This window comes from Pteropus medius, unplaced genomic scaffold (assembly GCF_902729225.1).
Source record: "Pteropus medius unplaced genomic scaffold, Ma_sr-lr_union100, whole genome shotgun sequence".
Lineage (NCBI taxonomy): Eukaryota > Metazoa > Chordata > Mammalia > Chiroptera > Pteropodidae > Pteropus > Pteropus medius.
Genome location: NW_024346667.1, coordinates 21,754,818 through 21,775,259, shown reverse-complemented (window position 1 = coordinate 21,775,259; position 20,442 = coordinate 21,754,818). Strand labels below are relative to the sequence as shown.

Below are 20,442 nucleotides of genomic sequence, written 5' to 3'. Positions count from 1 at the left end.
AGATTAGATCAAAATATTGACATTTTTGGTCACATAAAATTAACAAGTTATTAAATACCATTATCCAACATGGTTAAAGGATGTTATATTTTCCAGCAAGATGGTAGCAAGGGTTTCAAATTAATTCAGCAAGACTTTCAAGCATATAGTCAATGAGATAGCATAGTATAATGGAAAGAAAAAAAATAATTTTTGGAGTTCTATAAAACCTCAGGTCTTCCAGAGATTGAATCAGAAACATGAGCATTACAGGTAGGGCACAGGTGGACAAAAAGACAAGATAGTACACACACACACAAAAAAAGACACATTTTTAATAAATATATTAAACACCAGAACAAAGTAAATATATAAAGATAATATTTGATTAAGCAAAACTGACAAATATGAAGCAAAAGAAATAACATGAAACTAAAAAATATGAACTTAAAAAACATTAATAATTTAGCCAATCTTATTTGCACAAATTATCTTTCAGCAAAGTGGCGTATGACAAGTTTGTCATTTGGTGAATTAGATTATTTCCTGCAATTTACTAGCTGAATAATTTTAATCAAATTACTTAACTTTTGAGTCCTGTTATTTTTTGTTTGATTGATTTCCTTTCTGATGGAGTGAAATGAGATGAATAAAATAGTACCCAGAATATATTAGATGCCCAGATATTTACTTATCAAATTTTAATATACACAAAACAATGTAAGTAAATATAATAGAACCAAACTTTGAATAAGATTTAGTACCCATATTCTGAATATAAAGATGTAACTAATATATAAGACATTGAAGCATAACATTATGTGCCAAAGAAAATCAGGAGGAAAATAGATTGATTTTAAATGACAAAATCTTGAAAAGTGTGGTTTTTGACTTGGTCCTGAACAACAAATAAGAATTTTAACAATGGAGATGGAACTGAAGGAAAGGCTATCTCAACAGAGAACATGATAAGAAAAGCCATGGAGCCAAGAAGAGAAAGAACAGGAGGGGAAAAAGGAGGGGGTAGAGAGGAGAGGAGAAAGAGGAAAGACGGGGAGGGGAAATAGAAAGAGGAGGGAAAAAGCACTCTACCACCAACAACACTCAGGGAATGTGAGAAAGACTCCTGGCTGTCTCTCATTATCTACTTTTCCCTTTCTTCCATAGTAACTGCAGTTTTAACTATGCATGTAAGATTACATTTTTAACTTTCTATGAAACTAGTATGGCCAGGTTGCTAAGTGTTACTAAGTTTTGGCCAATGACATGAGATCCAAATTTAAATTTGCTGTGTAAATTTTTTTATTTCTCTGATGCTTAGTACTATAATCCACTATAAAATAGGATTGAAATTACAGGTCATTATGTGTCTTAAGAGAGACATTTTTGTGAAAGCATTGTTTTTGTAGTACAGTTTTAAAAATTAAAAACCTTTTTTTTTTTTTCTGGTTTTAATAGGAGCCACTGACAAACTAATCCAAATTTAAAGAAATCAGCTACATCATGAAACTAATCATATCCCTGAATGCAATGACTATATGTAGGAAACATATGCCCCTGTGTTATCTTGAAATGTAGTTTTAGTCTATTGGAAGAAAACAGCAAAATAATTCAAGGAAAACAAAACAAAAGAATTATCAGATAAAGGTTAGTGTCAGGTAAATGCCAGATAAAGACTGGTGACTAGAGCAAGACGAACTAAAACAAAAGTTATACTATGGTTTAGTTCCTTACATGGACATGTTGGAGTTTTTATGAAGAATATTATAATATATATATAGGCATGTTCATTGTCAAATTAAATATGATCATACATTAAATATTAATTTTTTAGTATAGTATGTAAGTAAAATATTAAAATATTGAGTATTAATATGAGATGAATTTGAAAATTGCAGGTCATAGTATAAAGAAGTAGATGAATTATCAAATAATTATAAGCCAGAGGAGCTGCAACTTCAGAGAAGGGAAACATGATAATCTGGAATATAGATAGACATTGAAGAGGAAGAAATTAAGCTGGGTCTGGGACAGCAATTAAGATTTAGTTCAAAGGCAGATCTTGGAGGACCTGGAATGGATTCCAGAAATAAAAGAAAACTATTAGCAACTCTTTTTCACTTATGAAACATTTTCTGTTATTTTTCATGGATTAGGGGGAAAGGCTTAATATGATGTCCCTGATAATGTTTGTTACTTTCTGAATTTTTAAACATTTCTGCCTTGTGAATGGGTGAATGAATAAAAGTTGAACTATTATCAAGGCAGCTGAATAGAATTTAAAGACATTTTTTCTCCATATTTATTCTTTGTTATCAGATTAATAGTTCTTAAAAAGCTTGTATGGCTGAACTAAATTTATTTAGCATCTACTATGACCTTTTTTCCTTAGGGAAGCACTGACATGAGTATTGTTACTTTCATTTTATGAATGAGAAGATTGAGGCACAGAGAAGTTAACTTTCCTGATGCTACATGATCTAGAAAAACTGAGATTGAACCCATCACTCTCTCATTCCAGGCCCAAAAGTCTTTTCACCGTACTGTGCTGCTTTCAGATGTATCTTCTGCTTTCTTCTTTCTAATCTTTAATCTCTCTCTGAGGTTGTTATTTTTTTTCACAGAATTTATTTTGCTCTTTCACACACGAAAGGAAGATTTTATCTTTACTGCTTTGGAGCTTGAAAGCGTGAATGTGTCTTTAAAAAGTAGGTCTAATTTCTTTCAAAGATCAGTGAGCCCTTGACTACTAGGTGTTTGAATTGCTGCCTCGACTTCAACGCAAGAACTAATGATGTGAAAAAGAAATGTACTTGTGAAAATCTACAGTTTATTTCAAAAGTGTCATTCATCACACATAGTGCCCAGCTTTTCTCGTGAAACGGGAATACAATTTTCTTTTGGCATTTGTTTTTTAATCTGAAAAAACTATGAAGATGATTTATTTGATTAAAAAAATAATTATCAGAACAAACTAAATTTTTTACTTCAAATAATTTTATCCAATACAATTGAAGAGTATGAAAAGCCAATTGCTATGGCATTTTGCTAATTGAACCTCAATATTACTGATTCTTAAAAAGCTGTCAAGGTCCCAATGGTTCTGAAGCAGAAAGAGATGAAATTTTAAAAGGAAAAGAAAAAGACTTTAGTCTACATTCATGAGGATTTACAAATAACTGGGCATCAAATTATAACCCATCACTCTGAGATTGGGAGTGCTTTGCCATTTTAACGAAGCTCTCCTGTACAAGTCACTTTATCCCTTTGCATGTCCTTAATTAGTTATGACAAATTGGATTGTTCCAGATGACCAATGGCCCTATCATTCTGTGGATATTATCTCACAGGCCCTTTAATGCTCCTAGATGATATGAACCTTATGTTTTATTCCTCTTATATCCTATAGGAGGAATGAAACATTAAAATAATTTAAAAGAACATTATAATATCATTGTGTTTTATGTTCTCTTTATGCTCTTTGTCCATTTTGTTTGGAAGTCTTCCACTGCTGTCCCTATTTGGGAGAGAAGCACTTATAGACATCCCCTCTAAGTCTTTTGTTACTCCACACTTGTATTTCTAATTGTCACTTAAACTTGATTAGAACTGAACACATTTAAAAAGGATTCCTCATACCTCACTGCCAGATGACACCATTAAAACTGTATTTCTATCATGTTACTTAAATGTGTTAAAGATTGTCTTTGATTACGATTATTTTTTGTCTTCTTTTTATTAACAAACACCCCTCTCTTACTAATTTAAATTCTTTCACAATTCTGCCAGTTCTATCTCCACATTGGAAGATTTCTCTTATTCTTATTTTTTACTGTTGTGGTCATAAGCCCATATTTACTTTGATTACGACAGAGAGTTCATTGTCTTAGTGTCCAGTCTTTCTTCCTCAAAATTTGTTTTAAACACTTTGTTCCCCTAACACACAAATTTGATCACATCCTGCTCCTTTCAAAAGTGATCTGTGGTGTTCTATTGCAGGGAAAACAATAAAATCTTCTCAGTTAAGACATTTCAAGGTCTTCACTTTCTGGCCTCATCTTTCTATTCCAACTCTCTCTCCTATAGATCTTCCTCATACTTTGGTCATGTCAGACTACCTATCATTTGTAAATTAATACTGTTAATCAGAATATGGCTTTGTGTAAAAGAGACCCCGTATACTGTGACTTGACCAATATAAAAGTTTAATTCTCTGTCACGTAACAACCCAGAGGTAAGTAGCCAAAGGCTGGTATGATGGATCTATTCCCTGTGATCATTTAGGAACTAAGCGTCTACCATCTGAAGCTTTTTGCCCCATTCAACATGGTTGATATGACTCAGCACCATGTCCCCAATCCTAGCAGTATAAGTGAGAAAGTGAGGAAGAAGAGTACACCTTCTGCATTTAAAACATACCCTGGAATTTGGATGTATCATTTTCTCTCTCATGTCATTGGCCAAAACTTAGTAACACTTAGCAACCTGGCCATACTAGTTCCATAGAAAGCTAAAACTGTAATCTTACACTAGTCAAGAAAATTTTTTGTAATTTCCACCTTGTTTTATATATAAATTAATGATCATATTACAGGGAGAGTTTGGAAGTATCAACTAGATTAAAGTGGCCAGCTTCTTAATTATTATTAATTATTTAAAAAGAGGGAAGAGCTCACAGAAGGGTTAATTCCTAAAACTCAAAGGTCTAGTGTGGCTCTAATTTTAAAATGCATTTATAGCTCAAATCAATGATTTAAGTTGCATGTATTTTGTGAACTGATTGAGTTCATTTAATTTCACCAGTAAAATGAAATTAATATTTAATAAGCCTACTATGTTCATGTAATGTGTTTGGTAAGGATAAGAATGCAATCTAATTACATTTCCCACTAATCATGTTCATTGTAAATTTTTTTGAAAGAAAAAAGAGATAAACAGTTAAAGAAAGTGAAAAGTCTGTCATAACGGTATCACTGATTTAAAGCAACTCTCATTAGCTTGATGTATATCTTCAAGAGACACTTAATCAATTCATATAAACATGCATTATACACATAGTATTTTTTTAAAAGAACAACAGTATTTGTATACTTAACATGATAAAATATTTCTATCTCATCGAGTATAAAACTACATATATTTTCATGACCATAAAGAAATCTGTCAAATTGATTTGCCATCATTTATTTAACTAACTTATGATTGATGAACATTTGGGCTCTTCTCTAATTTTCCTGATTGAAAACAGTAAACATTCTTTACGTGTATCTTAGAGCATATATGTGAATATGGTAAGGATAAATTACTAATGTGAAATTGCTAGGATAGACAGACACATTCGGATAAGTTAAAACCCTTCCAACTGGGCATGAGAGCCTGTTTCACACACCCTCAACTCTGAATAATCCCAATCTTTATAATATTGTCAGTTTCGTAAATTCTTCATATATTTGATGGATATATGTATCTCTTATTATTATATTTCCTGACCTTTAACAATTTTTTTATGTTTGCCTTTTTCTTACTGATCTGTAAGAACACTTTGGAGATATACACTATGGATGCTAACCATTTGTTAATTGCACATATTAAAAACATTTTCCCAATCTGTTTCCTTTAATTTTTTAATTTTAGAAATTTTTTGAGTATATTTTATCAAGTCTATTAATCTTTTCCTATGGTTCATGTTGTTTGGACATATGCTAAGAAAGACCACCTCCATCCCTGGACTATAAAGACACTCTTCTATATGTTTTTCAGTACATATAAGAAATGGGGAGCTTATGTTATCTTTTCAAATAATTACCTAATTGTCCCAAAGTCATTAATAGACTAATGCAATTTTCCCTTCAATAACTAAACAACTTCCTTTATCCTTAGCATATAATCACATATTTGTGAGTTTCTAGACAGAAAATAAAGCATTATTTCCTCTCACTTTTTAATCTAACTCTATGACTGCCATGGTAAAAAAACAAGTGTGTGTGTGTACTTTCATTTTAAAATAGTTTTGAAATGACTACTTTTTGGATAAATAGACTTGCTTGTACTTGTATCTGACAAATCTTCTATAAGAATACATAAAAATTTTCTCTATTTTGCTTTTAACATGATTAGCATAAGATAAACTTCGCTTCCCGCTAAAAGTGTGGGGGAAGCAGGATGATAAACATTGAACTTGACTTATTGCCGGGGTAAAATTTCCAATGAAATTCTTTGCTTGGATCAATTTTGTGGGATCCAAAAGAGGACAAGCAACAAAGCCTCACTAAAAGTTTTGATCCTTATAAAAAGCAATTTTTCTCAAATATAATAAGTTCAATAAGTTTTTGTGGAAGAAATCGATAAAAAAAATTTGAAGTTCAAATTTGTAAGTTCTTATTTCTTTATGTTTTCAATTCAAGCTTTGAAGTCCCAACAAAGACAATCTCCAAAGCCTAGCACATTAGCTCTCAAACATTTGGGGCTCATCATTCCTTTATATTCTTAAAAATTAGCAAAGACTTCAAAGACCCTCTGCTTATATTAGTTATACTTACCCCTGTTTACTGTATTTTAAATTAAAGCAGAGAGATTTTTAAAATATTTATTTACTAATTTATTTTAAAGCAATGATAATAAGCTCATCAGAAGCTAACATTAATAACATTTTATGAAAATATATTGTCTAAAAACATGAAAAGTGACATTGCTTTCCATTTTAGCGAATCTTTTTAATGTTTAAAGAAAAAGATTCTCATATTTTACTTTGGTGAACATATATTACGAAAACCTGCCCTGACATACATATGCGATTTAAAAAGAGGAAACTATTTCATAGCCTTTTCAGATTTCTGTTCTTTGAAACAGCACTAAAGGTTGATAAGTGTAATTTCTTAAAGGTTTTGTAATGTGGAATCTAAAACCATATAAGTGAACTTTCTGTACTATGTTCCATTAAAATCTCATATATAATATTTTGTAATGTTATACATTGGTCATTTGGAAAATTTCAGTACACTTAGTTAAACAGAGCTTCCAAATGTTGATATACTTCATTATGCAATATCAAAATGTATTCCTTAACATTACCACTCATCTGAGAAGTCTTTAATTACTGGGAAGGTGACAAACTCACAATGGCAGATATGTTTTCCAAAATTCTATTTTTGATTTAAAAGCTTGAATATTATAATTTAGCACCCAAATCTGTCAGTTGTTTTTCTTAAAGTGACAGACTGATTTTGTTATTTCTCAAAAAACTATTGGCAAAATTACCAAGTCTCAATAACTGTTTGTTGTTCCTTCAAGTAAAAAGGTGGTCAATGAAATAAGTAAACAAGTGCTTCATACATATTTTCGTTTCTTTTATGGAATGTAAAAACATGTCTACTTAAGAATTAAGATTCAATAAAATCAACAATTTTTAAAGCTTTATAATACAAATTCTTAAGCAAATTTTGGTAAGCCTGTGAAAGTGTTGAATACAATTGATACTGAGTACTGTTTGGTACCACTGCCTTGCTTGCTGCATGTTAGTGGCTGCCTTTGCATCATCAGCACAAAGTCAACAAAGTGTAAAGACAAACAACGTCCTGCTATTATTATAAAAATAATTTTGACTTCATGGATGCTCTTCAGGGTCTCATGAATCCTAGATCCTCAGACAACACTTTGAGAATCACTGAACTAGTATATAAGGCTTGTGTCCCAGCAGTCCTACTGATTGTATTAATCTTTAAATGAATGAATAAATAAATGAATATCAATTTTCCACTGAATTTCCAGACCCACAGTTACAGGAAGCAAAAAATAATCTTAGAAAATGGACATTTTATTGTAGTAATCACTGCTTTTAGCAGTATTATTGGAAGAGCATTCATCCTGCTTGTTTTTTATTAGAAAGATATGCATCTTCATTGGCTTCACAATTTATTCATAATGTCGACATTAATGGTGGGCATCAGCAGGCTGTCAGTACCAAGAAAAATGAGGTAAAATTTAGAAAAAAAAACTACTAAGTAATAAAATAATTCCTAAGGTGAAACTTTTAACTGAACAGAATCTAATGAAAAAGTTTTATTCTGTAAGCAAAAAAAAATATGTGAGTGAATGGACTAAAAAAAATTTTCTTAAAAAAAAAAAAGACAAAACAACTAGCTAGGAGTACATATTGTTTTTTTCTTTCCCTCCCAGGATACTAGTATATTATTTCTCTTACAGTAAACACCCTTAGAGAAAACATTTTTAAAGGTTTTAAATAATTTTTAAGACATTTTCCATGGCATGTCTCTTCTGCAATTCTCCATATCTCCTGATGCAATGACATGAGTTTGACTCTCTCTTAATCATTATTGCAGTCTTTCATTTAAAATGACATATTTAAGTATAAAACTTGAAGATATATAAGGTTCTTTGATAATGCACAAAATCCAGGTAATTAAGCTAATTAGATTTCTGTTTCTCTTTTCAAGATTATACTCCTTCACACTCCCCACCCCTCTAAAAACTGGTGAAAGGAAGAAAACTTAGGGGACAGGACAGAAATATAGCAAATAATAAAAAGAAAAGCAAGCGTAGCTGGATAATAGGAAGCACTTTCTCTTATTACATCCATCTATCTGTGCTGATGTCCTAGTATTTCCCCAGTATCACGAAGCACTTGAGGAGAGGAGGATTTTTACTTTAGTAATAAGATAAGATTGTTTTTTGTAAAAGGATGAGGGGAAGGCACTTTTATTATATATCACAGTTGTCATATCCTTTTCATTATTTGTTATGTTTGCTGGGGAGCAAGAGGGTGTTCTTGATTTAATGGTGAGTTTTAATTTGGGTATGGAGGTGTTGATATGGGTTTTTTTAAAAAACTACTTTTGTAACCTTTGCTTTCTATGTAGATCTATACCTTGCAAACATTAGAAGGGACTGGGCCCACTGAAATCTTCAAAACTGGATTGGTCCTATTATAGATTGAATAATAAGGCAGGGTCTCTAGATATTTATTTAACATATGCATTATCCAGGTGAGTCTAAAGAAAGACTCACCCTTACAATCTCATTTCTTCAATTGTGAAAACTGACCCTGCTCCAGATATCACCATAGCAGGCAATAATTAACTTCCCTGTGTCTTGGTAATAAGATATAGCACAGTCTGATATTTTTCTTCCTGAGCCCTTAGTCTCCTAAGATACAATAATTTGCTTTAAGTTTAAATGTATTTCAACTCATTAAAATTCTTCAGGAAATAAAATATAATAACATGGGTTTTATGCTTCTCATTTTACTTTCCATGAACCATATCTTTTCTCAAATAATATAATATTGAAGCAGTGAAACTTATGTCTTGAACTTAAATCCTGGAGCTTTAAGTATCTATCAACAAAAGGAAGCTATTTTCCTTCGATCATGGGATGAAATGATTCTTGGCTTCCCCATTGATACACAATCACTAATTCCAGTTTGAGTATCTGCATAATGGTGGTTTTGAAAATATTTGTAGATCACAGCAGTCAGTTGGTTGCACTATAAACAATCAATAATCATTTTTACTAGAGTAATGGCCCCAGAACATGCCCATTATTCAACTGAAGGCTCAGGAATCATAAATATTCTTTATAATAAAGACACAATGGCAGTAGGTCTTAACACTATCATAGTGGTTCTCCTTCAAGATTTCTACTTCCTCCGGTAAAGACAATGAGAATGTTTCCTAAAACACTTAAGAAAAACAGAGAACATTAAAAATAATAACTTCAATATTTCTGAGAAGAAAACTCAACTCTAAGCTCAGAAGTGAAAATGTCTACGAATTATAAAAAAGATAGTGTATCAACTATAAATAGCATCATTTTAATTTAAATATTTGACATTCTAGAGTATATGATAAAATATGAAGCTCAAAGCTATTTAGAAGAATAAGTCCCAAATGGATTCCAAAGTAAACATGTCAAAAGCAAACTAAACTCCATGAACCTGATTCCCATTCTGTAGTTTATATGTTTGAAGAGAGTGATACACTAAGGTATGGAACCAAAATACAGGTAGCCTGATTATGTCATAAAAATTGTTTGCTAAAAATAGGGTAAAGTTAGCAAACATATTTCATATGTGAGTATATGTATTAGTTTCATATGATACATGTAACAAAAATAAAATGCACGCAAGAAGAGAGGGTGCATCTGTTGTGCACTTTCTACGTATCTAGTATGTTAAGTATTATCATAGAGGCAATATCGCATTATTCAAATTTTACAAATAAAGTAATTGGGGTCAAGAAAGTTTAACTAGTCTGGCTAATATCACATAGCTAACAAATAGCAGAGTTAGGGTTCCTAACCAAAACAAGAATAACAAAGAAAAAAATAAAAAACAAACAGAAAAGATCAGCAAGCATCACTACCTATTGAATGTATGTCATCAATATAATGAAGTTGTTTCAAAAACAAATGTAATATTGGAATATATTCAATATAAAATACATAAATTATATTGAATATAAACCTCTACTATCATAAAAATTAGCTAGAAATTATTATTATTGCACCTAATAGGCCTTAATTTGTTAATAAAAGCAGATGAGGTCATATATAATGAGAAAAATAAGTTCCTCACATAGAAAATAAGTGAATGGTTTATTTATTACCTTCAGGTATACGAAGTCCCACCATGCTGAGGAAGAGAGATCTTTGTGCTGTTTTCTCTGAGGGTTGATTAAAAGATAGGACATTTAAATTACAGAGGATAAAATTCAGTTAGACATAACACAGGATTTCTTAACATGAAGAGTTATTTTGCGATTAAATAGACTATCAAGAAAGGTCTTAAATCTTTCTCCCTAGAAAGCATCCCCAAAGACTGACAATTTATTGCCTTTACTATTAGCATGATATCCATCCTGGGGTTTTGAGATCCTGATAGTTTATCATTGGATTTTTCACTTATCATGTTTCTAAGTAATACCACAAAGCCTCCTAATCTTTCTATTTTCCGAAGTTATTGGGTTTTAACAGTTTCTCACAAGGAAATCCTGTTCTTAAGCCATTCAGAAAGTGTAATATCCTAATGAGGCATTTGGAGAAGATTCAAGAGGTCCGTTCTTAGGTTGGACTCTATTCCTTTGAATGACATGGAACTCCAAGTCTATTATCAGACAGATAAAGAGAAAAGGGAAAGCAGAATGTCCTTTTTTCACAAGAGAAATAGAGTTCATTTCATGGATGAAGATTAAACCCGGCAGCATAAACAAACCCTGAAGTATGTAATACTACCTTAATTATTACCAGGAAATAAAAATAATAGGTGACTTTGGGGATTACACTGAGAATCACAGCTTCCATAAAAGGCCCAGTATACTCAAAGTAATAACTTCACTCTGTTTGCCTACTGCCATTTAGTATATGAAAATACTCACCTCATTTACTGTGTCGATGCCTCTTTTTGTCCATTAGATAAATGAATTGGGAAAATATAAACTTTTAGAAAATGATAATTCTTCTGGTATTATGTGTTTTTAAGAAGCTGTTTTTTCAGCAAAGATTATGTTTTGGCCAAAGCAATGAGGATAGATCAGAAGATGAGTAAATTAAATTTCACATTTCTCTTGACACTGGCTCTCTGAACAGAGGCTGTTCATATAGGCAGTGACATGGCTTCGGGGAGGACCTAATTCATCCTCAAAATTAGCAACCTCAGCATGTGGAGCTAAGGAGGGGAATAGTGACCCTCAGGCCACACTAGCCCAGTCTGTGGTCTCTCGTTTCTCACAACGAATATGTTTGGAAGTCAGAACTGACAGATGCATTATTAGGAAAATGGTTTCAGCACCCAGTAAGGGAAAAAACTCGAAGATCCTGAAATATAACAACTATAATATCAGTAACTTGATGTATGCGGGGCAATTCACAATGCAGCAGACCTTAAGTTTCTGTAGGCATAAAAACTGTTGCCTAAGACATTTCTAGGGAGCTGTTCATATTGAACAGATGCCCCCCGCCCTTACTGCCATAAAAAAAAAAAAAAAAAAAAGGCAAATCCAAATCAAACGAAGATAATTTCATCAGCCTAAAATGATTTTGTGATGTGAGAAGTATTTGCTTCTTCCTATTGAATATTTTTGCTGACATTTGCTCTGATTAAGCAAAGTAGTGAGAGGGTTAAGATCTTTTATTGCTTATTGTTTACCTTTCAGTCTGAGATATGTGGGAATCTTGAATATGCATAAATTAAAACATTACTGCTTACTGTGACTTTCAAAGTATCCTGTGCTTTGCCTCCTGCTGACCTCTCATGCTTCTTTTGCCTGCTATCCTGGTCTGTTACTGTGCTGTAGCCACTCTGGCTTTATTACCACCAGTCCTCAATGTAGTCACACCAAGACTTTTCCCATTCAGGCCCTTTGTACTACACCAGGGAGGCTACTTCCCAAAATCTTCATCTGTCGGCCAATTCTCAGCTACCTGGTCACCATTCAAATCTCATCTCGTCCAGGAATATACCTAACATAGTGTCTTTATCTAATTTCTCCATCGTATATCCCTACTGGTTTCCTTTAAAGTGTATATCCCAACTTATAATAGTCTTTTCTCTGTTTGTTAATTTATCACACACTCCATTTTAATGTCAGCTTCATGAGGATGTACATTTTTCTAGTTTTCCTCACCACTATCCTCAACGCTTAGAACAATCCTTCACAAGAGACAGAATGATACCCAGATTCTGTTACGCCCATGTAAAGCCTATATCCATCCCAACACATGGCTAGACGATGAGCACATTTTGCACAGATACACACAACTGCCACTCATCCTTCTATTTATCTCCTTGGGCACTTTGATGTTCCTAGTGAGAAGACTGGCAAAACACAAGTAGAAAAACCTAGGACAACACAATTCACAAAATTTATTGCTTCTATACCTCAAAGGAGTATAAAGTCCTTTAGTGCTTTAGACTTTTCTCTTTTTGAGGACTCATTAAAGAAAGAAACATAAAATAAAATGCTTTGTCCTTCAGCTATGCCATCATGAACTTGAATTTGTGGAAATAAGCATTATCTTTTCCTTTCATTCCTTCTGCAGAGTTTAAAGTAATGTCAGTTTCGTATCCTTTCAAATCCGAGGTACTTTATCAGCAGAGATAATTATAAACATTTCAAAGCAAGGTAAAAATCCTTTAAATTCTATTAAACTACTAAAACAAATAGCTAGTAGTATTGCCAAAATTGGCTCAAATCAAACAATACAGTCAATTCTCATTATTTGCATATTTTGTACTTGCAAATTCACCTACTCGTTAAAATGTATTTGTAACCCCAAATAAATACTGGTGGCAATTTTGCAATCATTCACTGATATGCAGAGCAATTGCCCGATACACATGTCACCCAGCTGAGGTTGAACAAGTGTCTTTTTCACAGTTCATTTAATGCTGTTTTATTTTGGTTTTTTTTTGCATTTTTGTGTTTTTTGTTGACGATTTTGTTGTTTAAAGATAGCCCAAGCATGGTGATGAAGTTCTGTCTAGTGTCTCTAAGTACAAGATGGCTATGATGTGCTTTACAGAGAAAATACATGTGTCAGAGAAACTTTGTTCAGGCATCAGTTATGGCGCTGTTGGCCATGAGTTCGATGTTAGTGAATCAACAATATATATTAAATAATGTGTCTGAAACAGAAATACACACAGAACAAGCTTATGTATTTATCATTTGATGAAAATGTTGTGACCAGAGGCTCACAGGAACCTAACTATATTTCCCCAGAAGTAATGCTTCAGTATTCACTAGTTTAGAAGAGAAAGTGTGTGTGTGTGTGTGTGTGTGTGTGTGTGTGTGTGTGTGTGTGTGTGTGATCTTATAGAATGTAACTAACTACTGTGAATAATGAGAATCAACTACATATTCTTTTTAGGGAAGAAGTATTAAACTCTTTGAAAGGGTTATTATGAGACTAGCAGTCTCCCCAGTATTTCTATCTATCATCAGAAAGCATACAAATCAATCTTCCAAGGTTTCATCAGGAAAAAGAAATATTATTTAGTGAACTGCACTTTCTCCAAGTCAGTAATGTATCATTTGAGTGGTTACCTCTTCAGTGTGCTTTCATTTCCTGAGGCCAGAAATCATCTCCATTATCAACAAAGAAAAGTCTAAGGAGAAGTTGACAATAAAAAAACCTGAAAGCTCTAAATCTCCAGTTCTGTTTCTTTTAGCAAATATACTTAATATTTTTTTCTATTGAGTACTCCTATTTGATATATCTGTTAAAACATATGTGAAGCCTTATCCTATCTGTGCTTTAGACTTAAGAATCTAGAAATGAAGCTTATCATGATCATCCAATTTAAAATTCAAAAGTCATATACCTAAGATGAAGTATCAAAAATACATAAAACATTCAATTATGTGGCTAGTATAAAGACTCTCCCAAGTGAACGAGACGGCGAAAATTAAAGTTGTGAATTTATAGGTTTTACAGAACGATTGCAAAGAGGAAAACATAACTTGTAGTTAAATACCAAAAAAAAAAAGGGAACTACCAACATGAAACAAGAATATTATATAGTAATGTGCAACGAGCAAACCAAATATCTTTTATTATTTATGTCATTGCTCACATTTTCCTGCTCATCTGTTTCCCTCATTCTAATATTCAGTCTTTGCTTTTGTATTGCTTTTATCATCACCTAGAAAATATGTTTTTCTTATCCCAATGATTCTCTATAGTTTCCAAAAGTTCACAAAAGCTGTATTTTCCAATAGCCATGCAATGGGTAGGGGAAAAATAAAGCAAATATTTGGTTAAGTATTATTTAGGTATGACTTTTCAAGACAATCTCAGAATTGGTTAGTGCTCCGTGGAGTCAAATAAATGCTATGTAATTTATTTAACTGCATTATATTAATAAAAAATAATGGTTAAAAGTATAATATCATGAAAAAATGTGATGGCTAGCCTACTTTCAAATGTTTATGTTACATCAAATAAATTCTAAATGAGAAGGGCAAAAGTCAATAAACAGCTATCAAAAAGAAATAATAGAGAAAATAGAGGAGGGCAAATCTTCTAAGTAATAATGGCTGAGAATTTTGAAGATCTTAAAGGGGAAAAAAATGCCCATCTAGGTACATTATTGTGAGATAAAGAAGATCCTGAAAACTTTAAAAAGGAAATAAACACATAAAGGAACAAGAATTAGACTTCTAAACAATATGTGATAATAGAAGATAAGTGTGTAATTCCCTCCAAATTCTAAGGAAACGTGATTTTCATGTTAGAAATCAATATCCAGCAAGGCTTTATTTACCTATATCTATCTATATATGTGTATATCTATCTGTATCTATCTATCATCTCTCTATTATCTTATCACCTATGAAGAGACAACAGGAGAGAGGAGACAAAATGAACAGTTCTATTATTTTAAGAAAAATGCTTTTTATATTAATTTATTATAAGTGATAAAGAGAAGTGGATTTAAAGCATATGAAGAAATAAGCCAAGAATTAGAAAGATGATCAACCAGAAAACCAGTGCTCTCCCAAGATGTCAGTTGTACAGGAGGCTCAAGAGCAGTCCATCTGATTGTATAAGGAAGCTGGAAAGTAGTCTTTGGAGAGACTAGAATTCATGAACTACATATATGATAGTAATGTACATATATTACATATATTAAAGCACATAATGCTAAGAGAAAATTTGAGAATTCCAAATATCCAGGAAAGAAAAAAAATTATAAAAGGGAAAAACAATCATAACATGGTATTTGGCTCTGCAATAAAAATAAGCAAAAAGTTATACATATATATAATATATTTGTTATTTAAATAATACTTATTGATTTTCAACTTTTAGAATAAATCTATATGTAATGTATATAAGACCAATTATAAATACAGAGTAGGATGTATTTATAATTGACTCAAAATCTTTACTCAAAAATGCTATCATAAGGTAGGCCAGTTGAAAGATAAATCTCTAACTATTGAAATAGAAAACATTGTTTCAAATACATTAATACAAATTATAATAAAAAACAATAGAGAAACGTAAAGTTAATTATATAATTAGGTTATTAGTTTACAGTTAATCACTAGAAGAATTATAGTAGTATTTAATTATAGTAGTGTTTAAGAGTGGCCATCTCTAAGGAGAGAGACTAGAGGTGGGTAAAGATAGTGGAGGCAAGTTGTTTCCCTTTCTGTTTTTCTCTGTTATTGGAAGTGTTAAGTCTGTGCAGATATATTGGAAGGGAAAAATTCCAGAAACAAATGTATTCGAAACAATACTTTTTAAAAAGTCCTATGCAAAATTAAAAGAAAAAATAATAAACTAGGGCAAATTTTTTTAAAGTTTTGATTGGTAAAGGGGCCATATCTATTGAAGACATTACTAATATTCACCAATAGGCAGTTTTCCTATTCTGTACACAAGAATGGTTAGTCTCTATTCTCTTCACGTTGGACATTGTCATGAATAGTTCTAACCAATGAAACAAAAGCTGAAGTGGCATGGTCCTTGTCCTGGCTGAAGCATTAAATTATTGGATATGCAACTTCTTAGCCCAGTGGTCCCCAAACTTTTTGGCACCAGGGACCGGTGCTCCTCTGAGAATCTAATGCCTGATGATCTGAGGTGGAGCTGAGGCGGTGATGCTAGCATTGGGGAGTGGTTGCAAACACAGATGAAGCTTCGTTGGCTCACCTGCCACTCACCTCCTGCGTGTGGCCCGGTTCCTAACAGGCCAAGGACTGCTGCCAGTCCATGGCCTGGGGGTTGGGGACCCCTGCCCTACACCCATCTTCTCCAGATAGAGTGATCTTACATAAATAACTCGTACAATTCAACAGGAAAAACCACCAAGATAGAAATGAAAATTGGACAAAAGATTATAATCAAAACTTGTATAAGAAACATAAATGTGTAATAAATACAAGGAACTATATAACCAAAAGAATTTTTAGCTATCAAATATATGCTGACTTTTAAACTAACAGTAATGCTGAGGATCTATTAGACTTTTCATAGACTGTTGATAGGATTATAAAAGGGTATAATTTCCTTAGAGTAAGTATATCAGAAATAATTAGCTAAATGCTTTGTGGTCTTTGATCCAGTAATTATACTTCAGTCATCAGAAATGAGGGGAGATACAAATGCAGAAGGATTTTCATTTGCAGCAATATTTTATAATAAATAAAAAAATGATTCAAACAAAATCTTCAAAACTAGGATACGGTTAATTAAATTATGGGGATGAATATTATGAAGCTATGAAAATTAAGTTTGCAAATGGCTTTACTGGCATCCAAAAATGTTTCAGGTATGACTCTAAGTTCAAAAGTACAGAAAAATAACACATATAAATATTAATGAGTGATTATTTTTTGTGTAAAGTTAGTGATTTTTACTTTTTGTGTTGTCTTAATTTTCTACTTTAATGTAATTTGATAATTAGGAAAAATATTCTAATCAGGGCTTCAGTTTTTATATTGAAACTGAGTAAAGCAAAGTTTTTATATTAACTTTGAAGGAATGCTTACATATATCATGAATTAGATTCACCTTAGAAACATTATGACATAAAAGACATGAAAAAACTTAGAAACAAATAAAAATGAAAAGAAAGTGGGACAATTTGATAAAAGAGTGCTTCGAAATCTAAACTTGCCAAAGAATATTAAAAGAAAATGGAAAGCTAATGCAAACTGATGTTTCAAGTAAAAACAGAAAATTCTTATGACATATATTAATAGCCATTTGGACACAAGTGAACATATGGCAAAGCAGAAGCAATTCTTTGAAAGAGAACAGGGTGTGTGTTCCATGAAGTCTTTTTGAAAAATCTGCTTCCATAGTTTACCTTCATCCTTCTACATTATACCAGAACTGCGTTACACACACCCCTTAGTGGTACATCCTCCATCTTTAGTAGATTGGCATCAAATGGCTTTTTCTTACACACTTTTCTCTGCCTTTATGAGTGAGGGAAGAAATGAGACCAAGTCAGTATTTGCAAAATATTTAATTTTTTAAAAAAGCAATAGCATAAAAAGTTATTAGCACTGCAGTTCTGCTGATGAAAATTTTTTATTTTCACAGTAAAATTTTTCTATTCACCAAAAGATATATTAAAATATAAACAGATGACTAGAGTCTTGTAGTAATTTAATAAAATACATTTTATAAAATTGTTATCTTGAAAGTTAAATTTTTTTTTTTATGCTCACAAAAAAGCAACATGTTAGAAAATATACTTCAAGGCCGTATTACATTCAGAGTTCTAAAAATACAATGGTTAAAGATATATAAATTTTCCTGATGTTTGGCCCAAAATACACAGTGAATGTCATATATAGTAAGACAAACTGAAAGTATTTATTGATGCAAGTAACATTTTAGTATTTTATTTAGAATTCCAGTTCAAATCAGGTTTATGCCACAAATAGCCTGATATTTGGTTTTAGAGAGCACATAACTGGTTTTTAAGACAAATTGAGGATGAAACTATATATTAGTTTATAAAACCATGAGTGTCTGAGTTCCTTTACCTTTATTGCATACAGATTGCAGTCTTTACTTTTAATATTCTATTTGCAAACACAATGATTATTACACTGAATTAACTTCAAAATTATATTCAAAAACTAAGTCATAATCATAACTTATTACTTTAATCTTGATATAGATTAAGAAATACACAAAACTAGCAGTACACATTAGTGATATTAGTGCTGTGACACAAGCCAAGAAACATAACAAAATCTTTTATTTATTCTTCTGGGCTCAGTTAATGTTTAAATCTGACATCCTCTTTTATTGATCTGAGACTCCAATGACACAAAAGCACAATTTATAAGAACAGCACTGCTCAGGAAACAAGTGTCTTGCATAACTTTACATTCTTTTGCCTGTAATAGAGTTTTATTCCTGTTTATTTCATTTTCTGGGTGAATTCCCTGATTTTTTTTAACTCTTTGAGGAACTATTTACTCAAGAATAAAACCCAATGGTATTTCAGATCAATGAGGAGAGATAGATTTTTTATGTATGTTATGACAATTAGCTAACTTTATGAAGGAAAAAAATAAAGCTGTATCCCTACTTCAGTATTTATACCAAATAAATCCAAATCAATCAAATAATCATTTTGAATCATGAAACCAAAATTGGATGGATAGTAAATAAAAGGATGCGTTTTTTTTTTTTCTTTAAAAAACCTGGAGTGGGAAAAGTCTTTCTGAACAAAGTACAAAAATCCTGGAGCAATAAAATAAGAATTTATAAATTTAAGAATATAATACATTCTTAAAAATTATGAACTGGAATCATGATTCTAAAAAATCATGAACAGGTTAAAAGAAAGACAGAAATCTGGATAAAATACCTGCAAAACATGACGAAGTATGTGTTAATGTATGTATCAGTAAGTAAAAAACATACCCACAATGCAATAGAATACTGGGCAAAGATATGAAGAGGTGCATGAACACACACACGCACACACGCACACACAGAACTGCAAAAAAATGGGTTGAGAAACATTTAATGAGTTAAAATTTAACATCTAAATTTAAGCAATGAAATACCAATGGCAAAAGCTTTAAAAAGTTTAGCACTGTACACTATTAGTGAGAGTAAGCAGAAATAGGTACACTCATATACTACGTAGGATTGTAAGGTAATATACTTTTTTTGACTATTTAGTGAAATTTTAATTGCAAATACCTTTTGACTTGGTTATTCCTCTCATAGGAATCTATTCTGCAAACCTGTTTGTGCACATTATTAAAATAAATAGAAAAAGATGGAAACAGCCATCAACAAGAGACAGGCTAAATAACAACAGAATACCATGAAATAACTACAAAGAAAGAGGAAACTTGGTACAGATAAAAGAAGTGTTCCAATTTATGCTACATAGGAAGCGATCAAGATGCAGAAAGAAGAGTGTATATCTTATACTAGTATTCCTGGAAACCATTGATGATGATTACTAAGAGAAGTAGAATTGGAGGAGAAAAAGACATATTACTTATTATATCCCATTTTGTAGTGTTGAAAAATTGTCATATATAAGTTATTTTCATTGTAATTTTTAAAACTCAAAAAGACCTTAAGAATCTAAATTCTATTTTTTCGTGTTTAAAGTTTTAAATCACCACAATACCAAAAAGCTATTGTTAACAAATATTTCAATTATTTTATATATTTTTTCTATTCTTTAAAACTGAATAAATTTTTTATATAATCATGATTTTCCACCTGAAATTTTCAAACTGCTATAATAAGTTTAGATTGTATAAAATCTGTTTTAACATTAAAGAGAAAGCAGGCTCTTAATGCCTTTTCAATTATTCAGAATAACCATATGTATCAACATTTTTAATATTCTATAAAACATTGTAAAACTTGCAAATTGCTTCTTCAGTAACAAGCTAAAATAGTATTTATAATAATTAAATAACACAATCCAAGTCAAATTAATTT

The 20,442-nt window shown here is 31.6% G+C and overlaps 1 protein-coding gene across 10 annotated transcripts in view; it reads right to left on the bottom strand.

Annotated features, from left to right (window-relative positions):
• GRIA2 (glutamate ionotropic receptor AMPA type subunit 2) overlaps nt 1–20,442 on the bottom strand; it is a 122,746-nt gene that overhangs the window by 88,842 nt on the left and 13,462 nt on the right. Inside the window, exon 1 of one of the 10 annotated variants that reach the window (XM_039876239.1) lies at nt 10,602–10,647. The exons of the other annotated variants lie outside the window; for them this stretch is intronic. Within the exon in view, the coding sequence (XP_039732173.1) occupies nt 10,602–10,626 (25 nt within the window). The 5' untranslated portion in view covers nt 10,627–10,647. Of the gene's footprint in view, nt 1–10,601; nt 10,648–20,442 lie in introns of those variants that run through there. 10 annotated transcript variants of the gene reach the window in all.